The sequence below is a fragment of the Acinonyx jubatus genome, chromosome A3 (genome assembly GCF_027475565.1).
Source record: "Acinonyx jubatus isolate Ajub_Pintada_27869175 chromosome A3, VMU_Ajub_asm_v1.0, whole genome shotgun sequence".
NCBI lineage: Eukaryota > Metazoa > Chordata > Mammalia > Carnivora > Felidae > Acinonyx > Acinonyx jubatus.
In genome coordinates this window covers 87,770,329-87,789,271 of record NC_069388.1, presented here as the reverse complement: position 1 = coordinate 87,789,271, position 18,943 = coordinate 87,770,329, and the positions used below count along the sequence as shown (strand labels likewise).

At 51.3% G+C, this 18,943-nt stretch overlaps 1 protein-coding gene across 8 annotated transcripts in view; it reads left to right on the top strand.

The window, feature by feature from the left end:
* Window positions 1-18,943, top strand: part of SFXN5 (sideroflexin 5) — a 117,830-nt gene that overhangs the window by 73,513 nt on the left and 25,374 nt on the right. For 6 of the 8 annotated variants that reach the window (XM_053200760.1, XM_053200759.1, XM_015064026.3 and 3 more), the window contains 2 exons: window positions 2,730-2,820; window positions 16,898-17,013. In XM_053200760.1, coding sequence (XP_053056735.1) covers window positions 2,730-2,820; window positions 16,898-17,013 — 207 coding nt within the window. The remainder of the gene's footprint in view (window positions 1-2,729; window positions 2,821-16,897; window positions 17,014-18,943) is intronic. The other 2 variants (XM_053200761.1, XM_027072200.2) reach the window with 1 other exon arrangement.

Here is an 18,943-nt window from a genome sequence, read left to right as displayed (position 1 = left end):
GAGAGAGAGGGGGACAGAACATCTGAAGCAGACTCTGTGCGGACAGCAGAGAGCCTGATGCAGGGCTCGAACTCACGAAGCACAAGATCATGACCTGAGCTGAGCTGAAGTCAGATGCTTAACTGAGCCACCCAGGTGCCCCATGCCTATTTAATTTAGATATTTCATGCGATGTGCCCAGCACACAGCCTGGCACTTCCCCGTGCCCCTTTCCTCCTCTTCTCCGTCACCAACACCTGTGTCATCCTGTCTCCCTCCAGACTTTCCCACTCTGCACTCTGTAGGAACGTGTTCCCTGGCATTTGCGGGAAGGGGGGGCCACAGAAATAGACAGTCACTCACTGCTGAGAGCTGGGGAGACCTGGACTTGGTGAGTTCCATCTGCGTGGCAGGGCAGCCTGGAAGCAGGGGAGCAGGGCCCATTGTAGGCTAGCAGCTCCCTGGCCTGCCCTGCCATACCAGTGAAGTGTGTCCAAGCTGCCGCACATCTCCCTGCCTCCCAGCCTTCCCTTGAGCAAGTGACAGGGAAAGGACAAGGATGAGACTCTGAGGATCAGCTTGAGGCTTCAAATACAGACCAGATGCCCAAGAGCCCAAGCTGGGTTTGCCCGGGAGCATCCTGGCTCCGTGAGGTCCTGGGCTACCCAGGGGCTGACAGGTTGGCACTTCCTGTCTTCCCAGGTCACCGTGCCATTCTTGCTTTGACTGCTGTAGTCACCCTGCAGCCCTGGAGGCCTTCCCAAGGCTCTGCATCTTCTCCAACAACTCAGAAGGCTGAGGCCAGAGCCAGGGCTGTGGGGGCAGGGTGGCCTGCTAGTGACCAGGTGTGCCAGAGCTGAGCGCAGGCTCCCCAGGCCCCCTTTGGCCAGGTGTCCTGCGGCAGCCGCCGCTGCCCCTCCTCCCAGGAAAGACCTCCAGGGCAGAGTCTGGTTCTGGCCTCAGTTTGGGGCAGCAGTGGCCTCTATACATCTGCTTCTGGTCTGGCCACGTGTCTAGCCTTTTCTCTCTCCACGCCTGTGCTTGTGCTGTTTTCCCCACCAAAATTCTCTTTCCTCTGCCCTGCCTAACCCACCTTTCCTCCCTCCACGAAACCCCCCTTCCAGCCTTTGCTGATCTCCATCCATTCATTTGTTGGTTCATGCATTTATTCCTCAGTCACCAGTTGATTGAGCAAGAACTACATGCCGTCCACTGTCCTGAATGCTGGGTACACAAACATGAAAAAGGCATGGTCCACCTCCCCTGTCCAGCTGGGACATCACATCCATGAGCCGTGAACAGAGTGGCAGGAAGGAGGGATTGGAGGCATGTGAGGGAGCACCTTCCTGCCTGGGAGAGGCAACATTCCTACATGGCTTACATTTTTACATAGCTTCATTTATTTAGATCCCTTTATGCTCTAAGCTCATGCGAAACACTTTGCATACATTCTTTTTTTTTAAGTGTATTTATTTATTTTGAGAGAGAGAGAGACAGTGCGCATGCGTGTATACACGTGTAGAGGAGGGGGCAGAGAGAGGAGAGAGAGAATCCCAAACAGGCTCCATGGTCATCACAGAGCCTGATGACACAGGGCTTGATCCCACAACCGTGAGATCATGACCTGAGCTGAAATCAAGAGTCGGATGCTCAACCCCCTGAGCCACCCAGGAGGTCCTACATAAATTCTTGTAACAGCCCTGGGATGTTGTAGATATTACGGTCCCTTTTTACAGACAAGGAAACCGAGGCAGAAAAAGGTTCAGTGACTCCCACTGTTAGTAAGTCATTGGAGGTGGAGGTCAGAGGTGGGCCTTAAAGAGCAGGTGTGGACTGAGTAGAGAAGGAAGGCATTCGGGTCTCAGGGACCAGCATGGGCAAAGGCCCCAAGACCAGAAAGCTCCCATAGCATCTGGGGAGCAGTAAACTGGATTCCCAGAAGGAGAATGTGGGGTGTTGAGGGAGTAGGGAAGCTGCATGAAGGAAATGGCACCTTTTCACACAGGTCACGGGAGGAGCTGGTCACGTGTTCTAGAAGAACAGAGGATAGCATGGGGGATGGAATAGAATGGGGAGTGCCCAAGGGGAAGGCGAGGCGGGAGCCCAGTGTCCCAGGCTGGGTGAGGGGGCTGGGGTCTACGTGAAGAGGGCAGTGAGCCCAGGATGTCACCCACTGCACCCCCATCCTGCTCTCGGCTGCTCTACTTAGTTCCACAGTCACCTGTGGGCAGGTGTGTGGATCTCCTTCTCCTGAGCTCTTGAGGTTAGGCTTGTGCCTGAGCCCATAGCAGGGCCTCAGAAAAGGGGTTCCTAGAGGCTGAGGTGGGAATGAGGGTTCCCACACTTCATTTACTTGCGGATTATGTGTTCTTCTAACAGCAATCTTTCCTTTTTCCCTCCTAAAAGAGGTTGTGTATGTGGGGGGGGGGGAGGGGTACATGCATGCGTGCATGCGTGCATGCGTGTGTGTGTGTGTGTGTGTGTGTGTGTGTGTGTGCGTGTGTAGCTGAGACTTTCCCCTCACCCTCTTCTTCGTGGGCTGGTTAACTGGAATGACTGGGCAGTGATGCTTTGACTAGTGACCCTGGAGCCCGGCAGCCCCCGATGACATTGAGGATTTGGGGTCTGGGGCACAACTTCAGGGGAAGACAGTGCCGTTCACTCTCTGCTCCTGCCCCAGCCTGCCCCCCCCCTGCCCTAGTCGGCCAGGCCGCTGCAGCATCATGAACTTTCTGTTTTCTCTTTCTAAGGTGGGCCTTAATGTCCTGGTTCAGAAAGCCAACAAGTTCACCCCAGCCACCCGTCTTCTTGTCCAGAGATTTGTGCCATTCCCCGCTGTAGGTAAGACTTGAACCATGCAGAGGTGTGCAGGGGTGTGTGCAGGTGTGTGTGTGTCACACCTGGGTGTGTGGGGCTGCAGGGCTCTTGGGGAACTGGATGCCTTTCCAGACTTCTTCTGACATTGGGGGTCTCCTGGTGAGGGCAACTAGAGCAAAACATGTGTAGACAGAAGTGAGGGTGACAGGGGCGCTGCTGATGAGCTCTGTGACCAGGATTCTGCTTTTAGCTCAGGGATTCTTAACCTGGAGCCCCAGTCCCCCACAGGACCAGTAGATAGAACGCAGGGGATCCTATGAACTTGGCTGGGGAAAATACCTACACTAGCCTCTAGCTGAAATTTAACATTTCCTTCCACTGGGAGTGTAGGCAGCAAACCACAGTAACAAGCAAGAGCTGTGACTTTGTCACCAATAGAAATCACGGATACTTTCACGTCCTGTTACAGTTGTTGCAGAGGTTTTAAAATACCGTTTCTGTGCCACACTGACTCAAAATTATGATATTGATCCAATCCACTGGTAGGTCTTATTTTTTAATTCGTTAGTTAAAAAGCACACCTATGATTGTATCACAATTGAAAAAATATTTGGCAATGTATTCCAATATAATCCCTTTATTTTTTTTTTAATGTTTATTTCTTTTTTGAGAGAGAGAGAAAGAGCATGAGTAGGGGAGGGACAGAGAGAGATGGGGGACAGAGGATCTGAAGCGGGCTCTGCGCCTACAGCAGTGAGTCCCACGTACTCGTATTATTCATATTCAGGTAATTGTGGTGCGTGCGTGTGTGTAGAGGGGATTTTGCTGCCTCCAGCTAAGTCTTTGCTGGTCTTGGAGCCGCTGAGCTCACAATAGATGCCCCCGGCCAGCTCATCAAGCCCAGCCTGGCTCTTAAGAAGCCCATGCTTTGTTTGGGGAGAGGGCCCTATAGCAGAATGTTTTTAAAAACTAAAAAGAAACAACACTGAAAGAAGCATGAAGCAGTGTGTGATTAGTCGTCTAAAGAGAAGTATACGCCTGAACCATGATACCGAGTTCCCCGTTTGATGCCAGAGGACAAAGATAGGGGCCGGCCCAGGAGTGGTGTCAGGTCCCGTCACCTCCCAGGTGCCAAGGCTCAGTCTGAACAGCCCGAGTCAGACCCAGGCTCATGGTCCCAATCTCATTATTCACCTCCAGGGTTCAGCTTCCCCATCTGTAAAATGGGGGCACTGATACCTACCTTCCTGCAGCCCAGAGCTGTGGGAGGGCCAAACGAGATTACAGACCAGATTCCATTCGCAGGAAAGTGCTTTGGAGCACCTAAAGAGCCCCGTAAGAAGGTGGGAGATCATTACCTGGCAGCCCCCGCCTCCTCGTTGGCCAGAGGCTAATGAACTCCCAGGACCAACTGCCCGTCTGAGCCTCAGCTGACCCAGATAATTGCTTAGCAACTCCACACTTTTAATGAACTCCCAGCTATTTCTGGCATGGGCCACTAATGGAATAACTCTTTAGATCTGACTTTGTTAAGGGGCCTAATTGAGTGAACAAGGCTGCCGATCTTGCGTTCCTCGCTATTCTGGGCTGGAGGGTCAGATGTAGCCTCAGAAGGTGGCAGCTCTTAGCTGCACTGGACTGGATCTGGGACTCGGCGGAGATGCAATCTGTCCTTGAGCCAAGCTTCAGACAAGGACTTTGCCAGGGGCCTGTTCCAGCCTTGCTCTGCCAGTCATCTTGCTGGATGACCTTGGGGGTGGTCTTAACCTCTGGGGCTCCTTCAGGAGGAGGGTCCCTGCTTTCAGGTTTGACCCTATCTGTCATGCCCACCCGAGACTTTAGGACCTGTCCCTCTTTGGGCTCCAGCCTGATTCTCCTCCTGTCTTAATCCAAGAGGAGCCTGCAGGTCCAGCCACTGTCAAATTGTCTTGAGATCCCACATATCCATAGTCAGTTGCACAGGTTGCACACAATGCCATTTGTAGTCCTGATAGTCCTAGTTTGCCAGGATCCAGAGAGCAGCAGATCCTTTCTGGCTGCTTCCTCAGGCCTGCTGCCCGAGTCCTAGCTGAGTGCCTGCCTCCCTTCCACCCCTGGCTCCTGTCTCTCCTTGTCCACATTGCAGGCTTCCACTTCCCTGGCCCCGATGCCCTCCCAGGCCCATCTGTAAACGGATACCTGCTAACCCCCCGGGTAGATGTTGACACGGTGGTGTGCAAGATGAACAGACATCCCCCTCACCTGCTTTTGAACCCCTGGTCCTCTCAGGCCATCATACAGACCCTGCACTTGGCCACCCTTCACCTTGTTCTCAGGCTTAGACATCTTTTGTAAGGCTCACTGCATGCAGGCAGGGCCTAGGTCCCTCCAGGCATTCATCCTGCTTTCTATGGTGGGCTAGACCAGACTAGGCCAAGCCACCGTTAAGGCCACCAAGAAGCTTGCTCAGGATTTGCTTTACCTTGTAGAGGGTTCTTTGCCCTTCCAACCCCTGGCCTGATGGGGAGACAGGATTCACAGAGCCATAAGTGCTCACAGGAAGGAGGTTGAGGCAAGTGGAAGTGATCAGATTAAGCCCTGGCTGTTGGGATGTGTGTGGGGGCTTGGGGGTGGTGTGTAGAGCAGAAGGGGGTCTTCATGGTGAGGGAGGGTCCTGAAAGGGCCTGTGTGCCCTGTGCTCAGAGGCCATATCCCTACTCCCTCCCTCAGGAAGGAGGCTCCCAGAAGCCGGTTGCTTCTTCCCGCTGCCCTGCCCAGTGAGTTCTGCCCTGTTCACAGGACACTGTGAACAGGACACTTCACAGGACACTTCATTCCCCCACCTGACTCCACTGATTTTACCCCTCTCTGGCTTTGGACCAGACCTCACTTCAGCCCCTTCCCACTGGAACATGTGTGACAGACATTGCAGGCCTTCCCTGGGTTTGTAGGGGCTCCACAGCTCTCCACATTTCCCCCAGCATACCTCTGTGGCCTCTCACTCCCCACATTGTCTCTCTGGGAGGACCCAAGGCAGGGTGAGCCATCCCCATTTCCCAGAAGAAAAAAATTCAGACTCTCTGAGCTGGCCACCGCCCAGGCCTTGAAGGCCCAGCCCAGGCTACTTCAAGCCCACTTGGATAACCCCTCACCCAAACAGCCGTGAAACTGAGGCATGTGGTCCAGAGGCGCCCCCCAGGAGCACCCCACCTCCAGGTTCACCCTGGTTTTTTAGCTAGGGTTGTGCGTGTGTACGTGCACGCATGTGTGCTGAGTACGTGGGAAGCCCTGAGGACACTCACTGAGCCCTTCTCTCCCTCACGGTGGTTTCAGAGCCTTGCTGTGCCCCGGTCCACAGCAGCAATCATGTGGGAAATCTCGGTTTCTATTTATACATGGAGATGTTAGGAAAGACGGTGAGCCCAGGAGCATGTGTGCTGGCATCAGAATCGATTGGGGACTGGTAATTAATTTGTTTAGACCTTAATTAATTCTCCAGTTCTTTCTTATTTGTGGACTGTCACGCTTAATTGTGTTCAGGAGCTCGAGCTCGGAGCAGGCCCTCCATTAATTGATGGGTGCTGTGAGGTGGGAGTTAATGGTTTGGGGAGCTGGGCAAACAGTGTAATTAAAGGTCAGTAGAGGAGGCATTGGAAAAACAACCCCCCTCCCCCAGGTCCACCCACCAGTCTCCATGAGCAGAGTCCATTCCAGGGCAGGCAGACCCCACAAACAGCCTTCTCTTGAGGCCTTAGGCTGGGAGCTGGCAGGAGTGGCCAGTGGGAGGCATGCAAGGTCGCGGATGCCGCAAGGGGGCACTGGTGAGAGGAATGGGCACATTTCATCAGGAATGCGTGGGGCAGGGCCTTTAGCCAGGGGCCGAGAGGTGAGGATCCCCAGGTGCCACCTGGCAAGCAAATCTCCGTACCGGGCTCTGCATATATGTGTGCAGGAGTCAGGGAAGGAAGCCCTGAAGGTCACCCCACCCCCACCTGCTTGACTGAATCCATACCCAGCAAGGGACAAGACCCCCATGTGGGCTTTGAGCTCCCTCACGGGAGGCCGGAGCCTCAGCACCTGCTAGCTGACTCCTTGCACGGGCGGGGGGGGGCGGGGAATAACCTTCGCGTATGGGCCAAAATGCCAGCCTCATCATCCCTTTGCCGGGAAACGCCTTCTTCCTGCACTGTCTACAGCAGTCCCCTGCATTAAATGTCACAGCTGATTTCATCACCAGGAAAAAATCTCTGTGTTCACCGGGGAGTCCGTTCCTCAGGATGTCTGGGCAGTGTCTGGGAGGTCTTCTGTTCACATGTCTGCCCTCACCCCACCTCCTTGCTCCCCTTCACCCCCAGGCCACGTGGGTCTTGGTGTCCTTGATTCCTTCTTTACTATTCTTCCCTTGGTGTTCAAGCCTCCCTGCTTGCCTCGTCCGGGAGGTGGCCACGGCAATGTGCCCGAGCCCAGAGGGTTGGTCCTGACCTCCTCAGTTCCTCATCCCCTGAGGTGCACCTGTGTCAGCTGTGGCTGGGCCTCATGACGTTTGTCCCTTCCATCCAGGTCAGTGATAATGTGGTGTCCGCAGCCCTTCAGCTCCTCTGTCCTTTCCTTGACCTAGTCCCTGCCCATACTCCTTTGGAGCTGTGGTGAATCTTCAACCTCCCGTCTGCCTCGCTCACTGGTCCCAGGCCTTTGAACATGGCCCTGTTTGCCTGGAATCTCCACTTCCCATTACCTCAGCCCCCATCCTCTGCCTTCTCTTGCCTTCATTTCTCTGCTCAGACACCACCTCCACCAAGAAGCCCTCCCTGGTAGGCCCAATCAGGGCTAGACCACAGCACCCTGTGTGTGCCTGTGTGTGACCTGGAATTGCATGTTTTTTGTTGCTGTTTTTTTTTTTCTGGGTCTGCCTCCTTTATCAGACTGTGAGCTCCCCAAGACTCATTCATCCCCAACCCCCAGGCCCCCTCTATGCCTGGCACACAGTGTTCAGTGTGGGTTTGTTCAGTGATCAAATGAGTGCTTTGATAAAAAGTCTTTGAAATTGGGCACCCATAGTGGAGGCCCACCATAATGATATCGGTGACCACATTCTGTGGCTGCTTGGACATTTATTCTGGGTTTTTTTTTTTCATTTTTAAAATTGTTTCTTGAATGTTCTTTTTTGTTATGTAACGTTTTCACTGTCCTCCACACGTTTAGTTGTCAGGCCTAGGGTGGATGACCAATGGGCCATGTTTCCAGGTCATCCGGGGCACGTTCTCCAACCTTTCTGGGTTGGATCTGGAAGGATGAGTGGGCTGGGCTGGGTGCCATAAGCGCGAGCCGCCCTAGAAATGACATGGGCCCCCAGTGTGTATCAGGTTTCAAGAGGACGTGAGTAGTTAGCCTGAGGGAAGTCTCCAGTGGTGTGTCCTGGGGCTCTGTCTTCAGTCTTGTCCCCTTCAGTTATAACTGCCTTGGTCATACGTAACTGTGGGTTGCATTTAAGGAACAGGCACAGCAACTTGGCAGTGACTGTGAATTCATGGGCAAGAGGTGCAGGATCTAAGATTGCTCAAGGTGTGGCCCAGAACAAAGGAGTCTGTTTAGTTCTGGACTCCACACATCAAGAGATGCTCCACACATGATAAGCAGGAGCCCAACGAAAGTAGCAGGATCTTCTGAAAAACTGACAGTCTGTTGTTGCAATGAACTGCCTGACCCCTCAGTTAAAGAAGTGTCCAAGTAGCAGCCGGGCCCAAAAAGCTGTGAGGGGCTCTCACGTGCGATCAAGTCACCTGTTTCTCTGGGCAGTTTGCCCAGGACCTGGCATATAGTAGGCACTCAGTGAATGCTTATTGAATGAATGGCTTTCCAGTTCAGAGATTTCATAATTACTGAAATCCAGATAGCAGAGGAATCCAGAGGCAGAGAAGGTGGGAAGCACAAGGCAGGAGAGGGTGTTATGAATGTGGGAGGAGTAGGGACTGGCTGGGGTGGGCCTGCCCTGTTGAGGAAAGGGAAGGGCAGAGGGCCATTGGGACCTTGGATGTTAGCTTAGAGTTGGACTTCATCTTATGGTTAACAGGGAACCAACCACTGAAGAATTTCAAGCTAGGAAGCAGCTGTGATAAAAGGGAGTTTTCCAGACGAATGTGTTAGCAGGAATCTTTTATTAAGAGATCCTGAACTTGAGAGTCCGCCTACACCTATTTACAGGCTGATTTTTCAATCCCCAAATTCCCAGTCCTGAGTTTGTGACACTTTAGTATGGGTTGTGAACCTCTCCCCGAATTCTCAAGCTATTTAAAAGAAAACTGTGTCATATAGCAAGCTTTTCAGGTGGAATATTGGGGAGTATCGTGAAATCAAGCAAATATTAAGGTATCCATCCCTATTTGATAATCATCCCTCCTCTAAAGGCAGGGATGGGGCTGTGTTCTGGTGTGATTCGCATGAGTGTGTGTGTATGTGTGTTTCAGGTCGTGATGTACATACGTGTCCACTAGTAAATACATAGACCGTATCTGGCAGAGACATGAGAACCTGGCTAGAGTGTTGTCTCTGGGGAGGGTCAAGGGGAAGCTAAGAGTCAAGGGTTGGAAGGAGACTGGTTTTGTTATTTACCCTTCTATGAGATTTGAATTGTTCACTGTGTGCACATAATAACCCACAAAAGAGGAAAGAGACAGAGGAAGTAGAGTGGGGAAAGCTTTGTCCGATGTCAGTCTGGACCCAAATGGGAGCTCAAATCTCCTGGCTACCACAGTCATGCTTTTTTTTTTTTTTTAAATAAAAATGGTTCTATTATTTTCCTGATAATACATGATTGCTTTATAAAGTTAAACAACCCTACTTCTCTCTCCAAAGTAAGTTGGTGTATATCCCTCCAAATTCGAGTAAGCCTCTAAAAATGCGGGAATCTCTATTTATTCTATCTATAATATAAATATGCATATATAAATATATATTTAATACAAATGAGATCATACCATGTATACTGTTCTGTAAACTGCATTTTAACCTCAGTAAATTTTAGACACCTTTACAGGGCAGTCATAAAATCTCAACTTATCCTTTTTAACAACCATGATAGTACTGCACTGATCAACCTTATACACACATGTGTCTCTGTGCCCGTGACTGGGAGCTTCTCCAGGGCAGAGGTTTTCAAACAGCCACCTGGTGGGGGGGGCAGGGGGTAGGGGCTTTTAAAAATGCACAGATCTGGACCCTACTTCAGATTTGGTTTCAGTCGTGCCACCAGTGTTGACAGTCACCAATCTAGAAATAGAATGGCCACGTCAGAGGGCGTGCACATACCTAGCTTTGCTAGATATTGCCAAGTAAGCATACCGGCTCTTTTCTCCTACCTGCAAGGCTTAAATTTTTGTTTCCCTACATCCTCTTCAACATTTGGTGTTATCAATCTTGAAAATTTTTTGTCCATCTGAAATGGTTCTTTTCTCACTTTAATTTGCATTTTTCCAATTCCCAGGGTGGTTGAGAATATTTTCTTGACTGTATTGGGTATTTGGGTTTTCAAATAGAACGGAGAGAAAAAAAGGAGATCCCTATTGCATACCATACACAAAAATTAATTCCGGATAGATTAAAGACCTAAATGTGAAAAGTAAAATGTTAAGTCTTCTAGAAAAAAATATAAATGAACACTGGGGAAGGATAGAGTTTCTCAATGACACAAAAAGTATACACCAGAGGGGAAAGGATTGCTTATTTGAGTACATGTTACAGTATATGCCAGAAGACTCCATCTACAAAGTAAGAAAACAAGCCACACACTATTTGTAAGCCATTTAACCAATGAGGATTAGTCTCCAAAACATCCGAAGATCTCCTGCCAGATTGATTTTTCTTTAGATAAAAAAAATCTATCTTTGACTATTAATAAGATTGAGTTCGTGTTCATTGAATTTTTACTATTTCTTTTATGAACTCCTACTCGAATATTTTTGGGGTGATTTCAATGACTATCTTTCTCTTAATAACTGTTAAAGCTCTTTATACATTTTATGAATGGTTTTGCCCCAAAGTACCAGACTCAAACTGGCTGAATTAATAAATGAATGTATTACTGGGGCACCTGGGTGGCTCGGTTAAGCGTCTGACTCTTGATTTCGGCTCAGGTCATGATCTTACAGGTTTCGTGAGTCGAGCCCCACATCGGGCTCCGCACTGACAGTGTGGAGCCTGCTTGGTTCTGTCTCCCTCTCTCCCTGCCCCTCCCCTACTCATGCTGTCTCTGTGTCTCTCAAAATAAATAAGTAAACTTAAAAAAATTTTTTTTAATTTTAATGTTTATTTTTGAGAGAGAGACAGAGTGAAAGCAGGGGAGGGGCAGAGAGAGAGGGAGACACAGAATCCGAAGCAGGCTCCAGGCTCTGAGCTGTCAGCACAGAGCCCGACACGGGGTTCGAACTCGTGAACTGTGAGATCAGGACCTGAGCCGAAGTCGGACGCTCAACCGACTGAGCCACCCAGGTGCCCCCCCAAAAATTTTTTAAATAAAAAAAAATGAATGTATTACTTCACAAAGGGTGAGTGCCGAGTGAGGCACCCATGGCCCTTCCTTCCACCTCTGTGCTCTGCCAGGGGCTTCATCTGCGGGCTAGCCCCTTTCATGTCCTAAAATGGTAACAGCAACTCCAAGCACCACATTCAGACCCACCACTGCCCAGAGGACAGGAGGCTCTCCCTGCCACCGCTTCTTGGATGAGAGGAGACCTTTTCCAGAAGTCCCCTGCAGACATCTGTCATTGGCTAGGGTTGGCCACGTGTCCCTTCCTCAATCAATCACTGGCAAGGGAAGGATTATCACAACTAGTTAAGACTAATCCTCTGGGGGTAGAATAGTTATTGGGCGTCAGTTACCATGACCTTCTATTGATGAGTAGTAGCGGCTCTTTGTCACATAGAATACATTTTCTCAGTTTCCCATTTCTTATAATATGATTCATAGATATTGACTGCCGTATTTCTCAATGCTCAGATGCCTCAGTTATAGGGGCATTAATGTAATAGCCTTTCCGAAGAGGAGAGGACTGTATTTTCTGTTCGTGTGGAGGAATAAACAAGCCTTCGCTACACATTCAATCCAAGTCACTTTCTTCGATGTCACAGAGTTTGAGTCTGAGCCTTCCTCATTTTTCCACTTCTCTTTTGGACATCGGTTGTTAGACACAGGGTCACGGTCACCACTGCTTTTTGTAACCCTGCTTGTAATCTTGACCCTTTTGGCCACTTTAAAACCGACAGTATGCTTTGAAAGCATGTAAAAGAATTTGCGAATTTTTTGTCTGCGTTTCCTAGTTGGTTTTATACTTGTGGTTTCATTTTTTTCCTTTACTTTAAGGAGAAACTATTCCTGAAGTTAATCAGCTTCTTTAGGAAGTTCCTCACATACAGATACCGAAGTGTGGGAACGGTGAGTAGGTCGCACCGATCCCTGCTGGCTGTCAAATTTTTATGATCCACTTTAGGAAGTTTGGCAATTTCTTTTCACTTTTTAGACAAGTAAAGCATGATTCTATTCTCATTGTAAAAATTCAAGTGGTATTTAGAAAAACAGGGTAAAAAAAAAAGTGGAAGTCTTTCAACAACCCCTAATTCCTAAATTTAGGTCCCTTCCCAAGGAAATCACTGTGTGAGGTGTGAACCTTCTAAAACATTACCTGTGGGTTTATGGGCACACAGTACGTGTGTACCAATTATGGGGTTTTACATATAGTAAATCATCCTGTACACAACTCGGTAGCATTTTTTCATAGAAGTTTGTTTTGGAGATCTTCCCATGTGAGTTCCCTAATGGTGGACATTTAGGTTGTTTCTAATTATTTGCTCTTACAAACAGTGCTATAATTAACATCCTTGTAAATGTCTCTTTGTGCATATGGGCAAGCATTTCTTTAGGGTAGCTATCTATGGTTTGGCAATTTCTGCTGCCTTTAATTGCATTGCCTGGTATCTGGCAGACGATCTTCTGCATGTACAATAACTTTTCATGTCCGTGCTCCATTATAGTGTAAGTTCTAAAAAGATGTTTTAGGCAACAATTAGGAATCTAAGTTTAAGTTCAAATTCTGTGCAGACTGCTCTGGGTAGCTGAGGTGACACTTGAACGAACCTCCCCACGTGGCAAAGTTCACACACGCACAGGCAGTTGTGGTGGGGAGCAGGTAAGGGTTCCTCTCCGCCACCCCGACGTCCGTTGTAAGGCCCACTGGGATTTTTAAAACATTAAAACATGGGGGAATCCATCTTAGAACCAAGGAGTTAAGATATGTTGTTTTCCCCAAATGAATAGCCCAATAGCCCATTGCTTCACCTTCGTGTTTGAATGGTCCTTTCCTGTGAGTTGAAAGAACTGCTTTCCTGCAAACTCATTTCCCCTACAGGTGGGTGTGTTTCTGGACTATTAACCCCATTGATCTATGTGTCTGTTCCTGTGCTAGATCAGAGGCACACTCCCCCATAGTCGTCTTTTGGAGAACTTTTTTTGCACATTTGCCTTTCTGTCTACTGCTCTTCTTCCCCATGCTGTCCCTTTTACACAGGGTGCTTCATTAGCTGTTCACAATCTGCATGATTTTGCATCACGATGGGTCTGATGTGAGAACATCTGCAGCAGTCAAGCGCATATTTTCCTCGGGACTTGACACTGAGCTTGCCATCAGCGTGAAGCGATCTCTCCCCCTCTCTCTCCCTCTCTCCTCTCTCTCTCTCTCTCTCTGTCTCTAATCCCATGACATCTCTTAGCATAGCTTCTCCAACGTCAGTTATGCCTGAGTCTTGAATGGTGCCAATCTGAGTTGAAAATGTGCCAGCTTTCTTAACATTATCACTAACAGACTGCTTAATTAACCTGCTGATACTGTCAATAATAGATCTTGCTGGTGTGCTAGAAAGAAGACCCATGGCCTACAGTTTGGTCTCTCTTTCTCTCTCTCTTTCATTTGCTTAGGCTCTCAGTGCTCATGACTTGGGAGCTGGACTTGCCAAGAGTGGGATGGGAGGGACCAGGGAGGCTTGAAAGGAATGCGGCAGAAATGGAAGTTCTGGACGAGATCATGGAAATGAAATCACTGAAACGGTCTGGTGTTCTCATTGCTCAAAGATGAGGATGGCTAGTCACCTGTGTATACAGCGGGTGCTCAATAAATGGACCAACTGAAGATATTATAGGGCGTGTGCCAGTTGAGTAGGCAGTGAGAAGTGTGGGCGTTCTGAGGGAGGAGCCTGGGGGTGCCACCATTTTAGGGTGGCTTTCAGGGTTTTCCCTTTTTTCCCATCCAGGCAGCTTAGACAAGGAGAGAGCTTTATCGTGCCCAAACTGCCCTGGCAGGGCTGTCTGAAGGGAGGGACACTGGGTTTTCACTTCTTTTCCTGCTTTATGTTTCATGCCAAGTGGTTTTGTGTTTGAACCGAAGTCCTGCTCTATCTGCCGTGGCTTCATTTTACATTTGGAAAGTGCAGTGAGCAAGCGGATGCCACCATGAGCCTGGAGCTGGTTGACCACCACCTCCAAATACTCTTGTCTTTGTCTCCTCTGCCTGGGCACACACACGGCACGGGGCTAGAGATGTCTCAGCAGTCCCTGGCTTCCCCTAACCTGGTGGGGGAGTGGGTGCAGAAGGTGACATCTATGTGAGCTCAGCCGGTGCCCAGAGATCCCATAGAGAGGCTGAGCGCAGCACCTCTTCTTATATCTGGGGAAGGCTGGTTAGGGCGGCCGCTTCCGGTTGCAGAGTGAGCCGGTGGCTCCTGACTTCAGGCAGATGCTCCTTGCCTGGACCACATTCCTTTGGCCTTGCCTTTACCGCCGTGGTGGTGGTGGTGTAGCGGTGCCGTGGCAGTGGTGTAAGGGGTTCTCAGAGGGCAGAGATAGATTCCTTTCAGGGCAGAGAACCCCAAGATCCTCTCCAGTGGTTTTGTGGGTCTCCTGGGAACTGAAGAGCCTGGTAGCCCCAGAGGTGTGAGGGGTGCAGAGTATTCCTGCCGCCACTAGAGGGCACGTCACTAACACACAGGCCAGGTGTCCGCTTCCCGAGGCCACCCTGGGGACCCTTCCGGGACCTGAACCCCGGGAGGGTCCAAGGCTGGCAGGAGCTCACCTCTGGAGGTCAGGAGGGGGAGATTCAGAGCCAGGACTATAACTCAAGCCCAGCTGGCCCCAGAGCCAGGCTCCCAACTTCTCCTTTACCTCAGATTCACTTTCCTACTACTGTCAATCTCTGGACGTGTTTAAGACAAGGGTTTCCTAACGTCAACACTACTGACATTTTTGCCCGGATACTTCTGTGCTGTGGAGGCCGTGCATTGTAGGATGTTTAGTGTACCTCTGGTCAATACCCACTAGATGACAGTAGCACCCCCCAGCCCCAGGTTGCGAAAATCAGAAATGTCTCCAAAGCTCGCCAAAGGTCCACAAGATCGCCCCTGGCTGTGTAAGTCAGGTGAGCGTGCCTGCTGTGACGACAGGAGGGACCCAGTGCAGAAGAGGTCTGCCCGTGGTTACCACTGTGCCTGAGAGTCGTGTGGAAACACGAGAGCTCCTCAGAGATGGCATATGTGCTGTAAATACATGTTAAAACTGTATTTGGTCTCCTCCTTTTCTTCTCCAAAGACTGCAGAGCCTCTCGGTCTTTCCCTCTGTTTATTCCACCTCCCCACTTTATTGAAACAAGAGACTGAGGCTCAGAGACCCCCAGGGTCTCAAGCCGCCCCTCACCTGCAGAACCCCGTCCCCCAGCTGCAAGCGCCCTCACCGCCATCTCCCCAGCCTTGGCTCGGGCACCAGGAGCATCTGTGGTCCTCCTCCCACTGCACCTGCCCACTAGGCCCTGCAGCCCTGCGGCTCCCCAAACCCTAGTGCCCCCCCACTGGAGGGAGTGGGGAAGCAGCAGGTGTTGATGCTAATCAGCGTTCACAGCCCAGAACTGCAGTCGCTCCCAGGCTCACACACTCCCCAAAATTAAACACTCATTATACAAAATTAATTGACATTAATTAGCAAAAATTAAAACTTTAAACACAGCAAGGCGCTTTTGGGGGAGGAGTGAAGCAGGCGGCCTCCACATTTGTCACCCCCACTCCCCACCCGCCCACCACCCTCAAGTCCCCCCAGTTTTATCCCGGAACAGGGTTGGAGGAGGTCAGGCAAGGTCAGCACCACACCAGCCCTGCCCCAGGCCCGGGTCCAGCTCCACGAGTTCCAGGCGAGAGGAGCAGAGGGACACTCCTGGGGCTAGTCACCAGCTGATGGGTGGCCCCCAAATGCTGGTATCCGGTGTCTAACGGAGGAGCCAGGAACCCTCCCCTCAGCCTAGGTCTGTCATGATCTCCTAGCCAAGGGAGGGAACCCAACCATGTGAAGTGAGAAGGTCGGCCTTTAGCTCCCCCTGACCCACCCCTGCCCCCTATCCCTGAACCCGCCCGTCTCCGGGGCACCCAAAGGATTAGCTCTGTCCCACTTTGCTGTGTGACCTCAGATAAGTCACCCCCCTCCCCTGAGCCTCACTGTTCCATCCATATGATGAGGGGGCGGCGCTGGGTGAGTGCTGAGGTTCCCGCCTGCTCTGGCACCTGCAGTCAGAGAAGCGGATCTCTGGGAACCCAATTCACTCTGAGGAGCAAAGGGCTGAAGGTGGGGGGCTGCCATTTCGAGAACATGTCTGGAAAGGCAGCCCGAGGGGTTGAGTTGCTGGTGATGGAACATCAGGCACTGGTGAGGTGTCTTCAAGCCAGGGAGCCCTCCCAGAGGGGCACTCACTTCGCCTGCTTGCCAGGCCCACCCCCGAGGAAAGGAAAGTAGCTATCCCTTGATAGCTCTGCTCTCTAGCTCCTGAGCACTGCCCCCTTCCTCCTCTCATGTAGGTTATTTTCCACCTTTGCTCACGTGGCCATCAAGGGCTCCCAAATCCCTCAGCAGGCTGATGGGCAGATGGGCAGCAGAATCACACCTTCACTCACCACATTTGAATGCAGACTTGGCCCTTAACTCAGGACTGTTGCTGCTTGGGACGGGGAGGCTTGGGTGCATCCCGGTGGCTTTGCCCCACCAGCTAGAATGGCATCCTCCCCTCTTACTCCTGCCCCCCTGCTCCCCTCTCTCTCTCTCCAGCCAGTGCCAACATCTGCAACGTGGTCCTGATGCGGTACGGGGAGCTGGAGGAAGGGATCGATGTCCTGGATGGTGATGGCAACCTCGTGGGCTCCTCCAAGATTGCAGCCAGACATGTGGGTCATCCGGAGGCTCAGGGGGCCAGTGGAGAGGCCAGCGACAGGGAGAGGGTTTTGTTCCTCAGGGGCTTCCGTGCATAGTGCCTTTGCTTTGTCTTCTTGGTCTGCCTTCCTTGTCCCACCCTGCCTCCCTTCTGCATGAGCCCAGGGCCTCCAGGTCTGGCCCCAGCCATGCCTGTCCCTGAACAGTCCTTCTCTCCATCCCCCCTCTCGTCACCACTGTAAGACATCCCATCTCTTGTCCCAACCCCTCAGGACCTGGCTTCTCTGATCTGTTAATTGGAAAGGGCAGAGGAGACCCCCCCCCCCCGGAGCTTTCTTTCCCCCACCCTGGGACCTAGAGCCCTGCTCTCTGGCCTTTCAGAGCCTCCTGGGCAAGAAGAGGAAGTATGGGAGCGGGTAGTTCGTGGTTCTGTGCTAATGGGCACTTGTGCAGGTGGCACCTCCCTGGGGACCGAGTGTGGCTGAGGTGGGGCTTTGGGGAAAGAATATCTTGCTGCAAGAAGGCCATCTTTCACCTCTCATTTCATCAGCCTCACCTACTTCAGCAACTGGAATTTTTTAGAAAATTCCAGTCGGCTTGTGTATCTCCCCATGCTTTCCCAGCCTTCATCCTAGTGGTGATTAGTGGCCGGTGTTGCTCTAGCCTGAGTGATGGCATGGCGGGTCTGCTGTGAGTACCTGAGCATTCTCCTCCTCTCCAGCCACTGTCCCTTATCAGCTTTCCCGATGGGCCCCAAGCCTCACCTCCGTCAGTGAGGCCTTCTCTATAATCCTCTGAGGTGGGAAGAACCCTTTCCTTGTCCCAGCCCTCCCCTCTCCACTGGTCTCAGAGAACATGAGTGCCCATCCAAGGCTTGTGAGGGGCAGAGGGCCTGCGGGTGCCGGTGCCAGCACTGTACCCTCGGGTTCTTGTGCAGGCGCCGGGCCCCCCATCATTCCCACACCTGTTCAGAAGACTGGAGGAACCTTCTCCCAGGCCTTCCAGAGGCTGATCATGACAGAACTAGTTTCCTGGAAGACATTTTCAGCCCTGAACCTATCCATCATCAAAGGGGATTTGGCCTCAGTTTCCTACCCAACCCCATCCTCCCATGCAACCCTAGTGTTTCCCCTGATGTGCCAAGAGGGAGGCCGACTACGGTAACTCTCCTCATGATGCAAACAGCAAGGAACCCCTCACCCTTGCTGTCTAGGGGAAGGCTCCCAGGGTTTATGAGCTGTGAGCATTCTTCAGCACTTCTCTGAGGGCCAGGAGCCCAAGCCTTGAAGGAACTCCCATCAGAGTGACCATCAGAGTGCAGAACTGCCTCTGAGCTGTTGCCTTCACCATGCTCTGCCTCCCCAGGAATCCCAGGGGAGCCCTCAGAGCAAGGACCCAGTTAACCCCATATGGAGACACAGCAGACACTCAGCAGAAGCATTTCCCGCTCGCAAAGCTGACCTCTCGTCACTAAGAAGGGCTCTCATCCAGATCCAGGAGAGGCAGAATCTTTGAAATTTTTGTCTTTAGGGGGTGTCAAAAAGAAAAAAGAAGTAAATCCCAGAATTTCTGTCCTCCTTCAGCACCAAGAGCCTCACGCGGCTCAGCAGGCCCCAGCTGTTTGCTCTGGTCCTTCCAGCTCCTGCTTTGTTTTTAGAGCATCTCGAGTCCTCCATATGCCTCCTCCCCAGCCCCTGCTCCTGCCACCAAGGCACCTCCCCGGGCACAGGCCCCTTCCTGGGGCCGCTTCTGTGTTGCCACCCCTCCCCCACATGTGGCAGGTGACAAGGATCTGCTCTTTTCAAATGTGTGTGGTGGGAAGATGGGGGTGGCTTTTTTCTGTTGTTTGGAATAAGGCTTTGTGAGCAATTCCATGAATTATTCCAGCCAGCCAGATGTGCTTAGCAGCAGTACACACACCTAGAGGCTCCAGGGGAGGGGTTC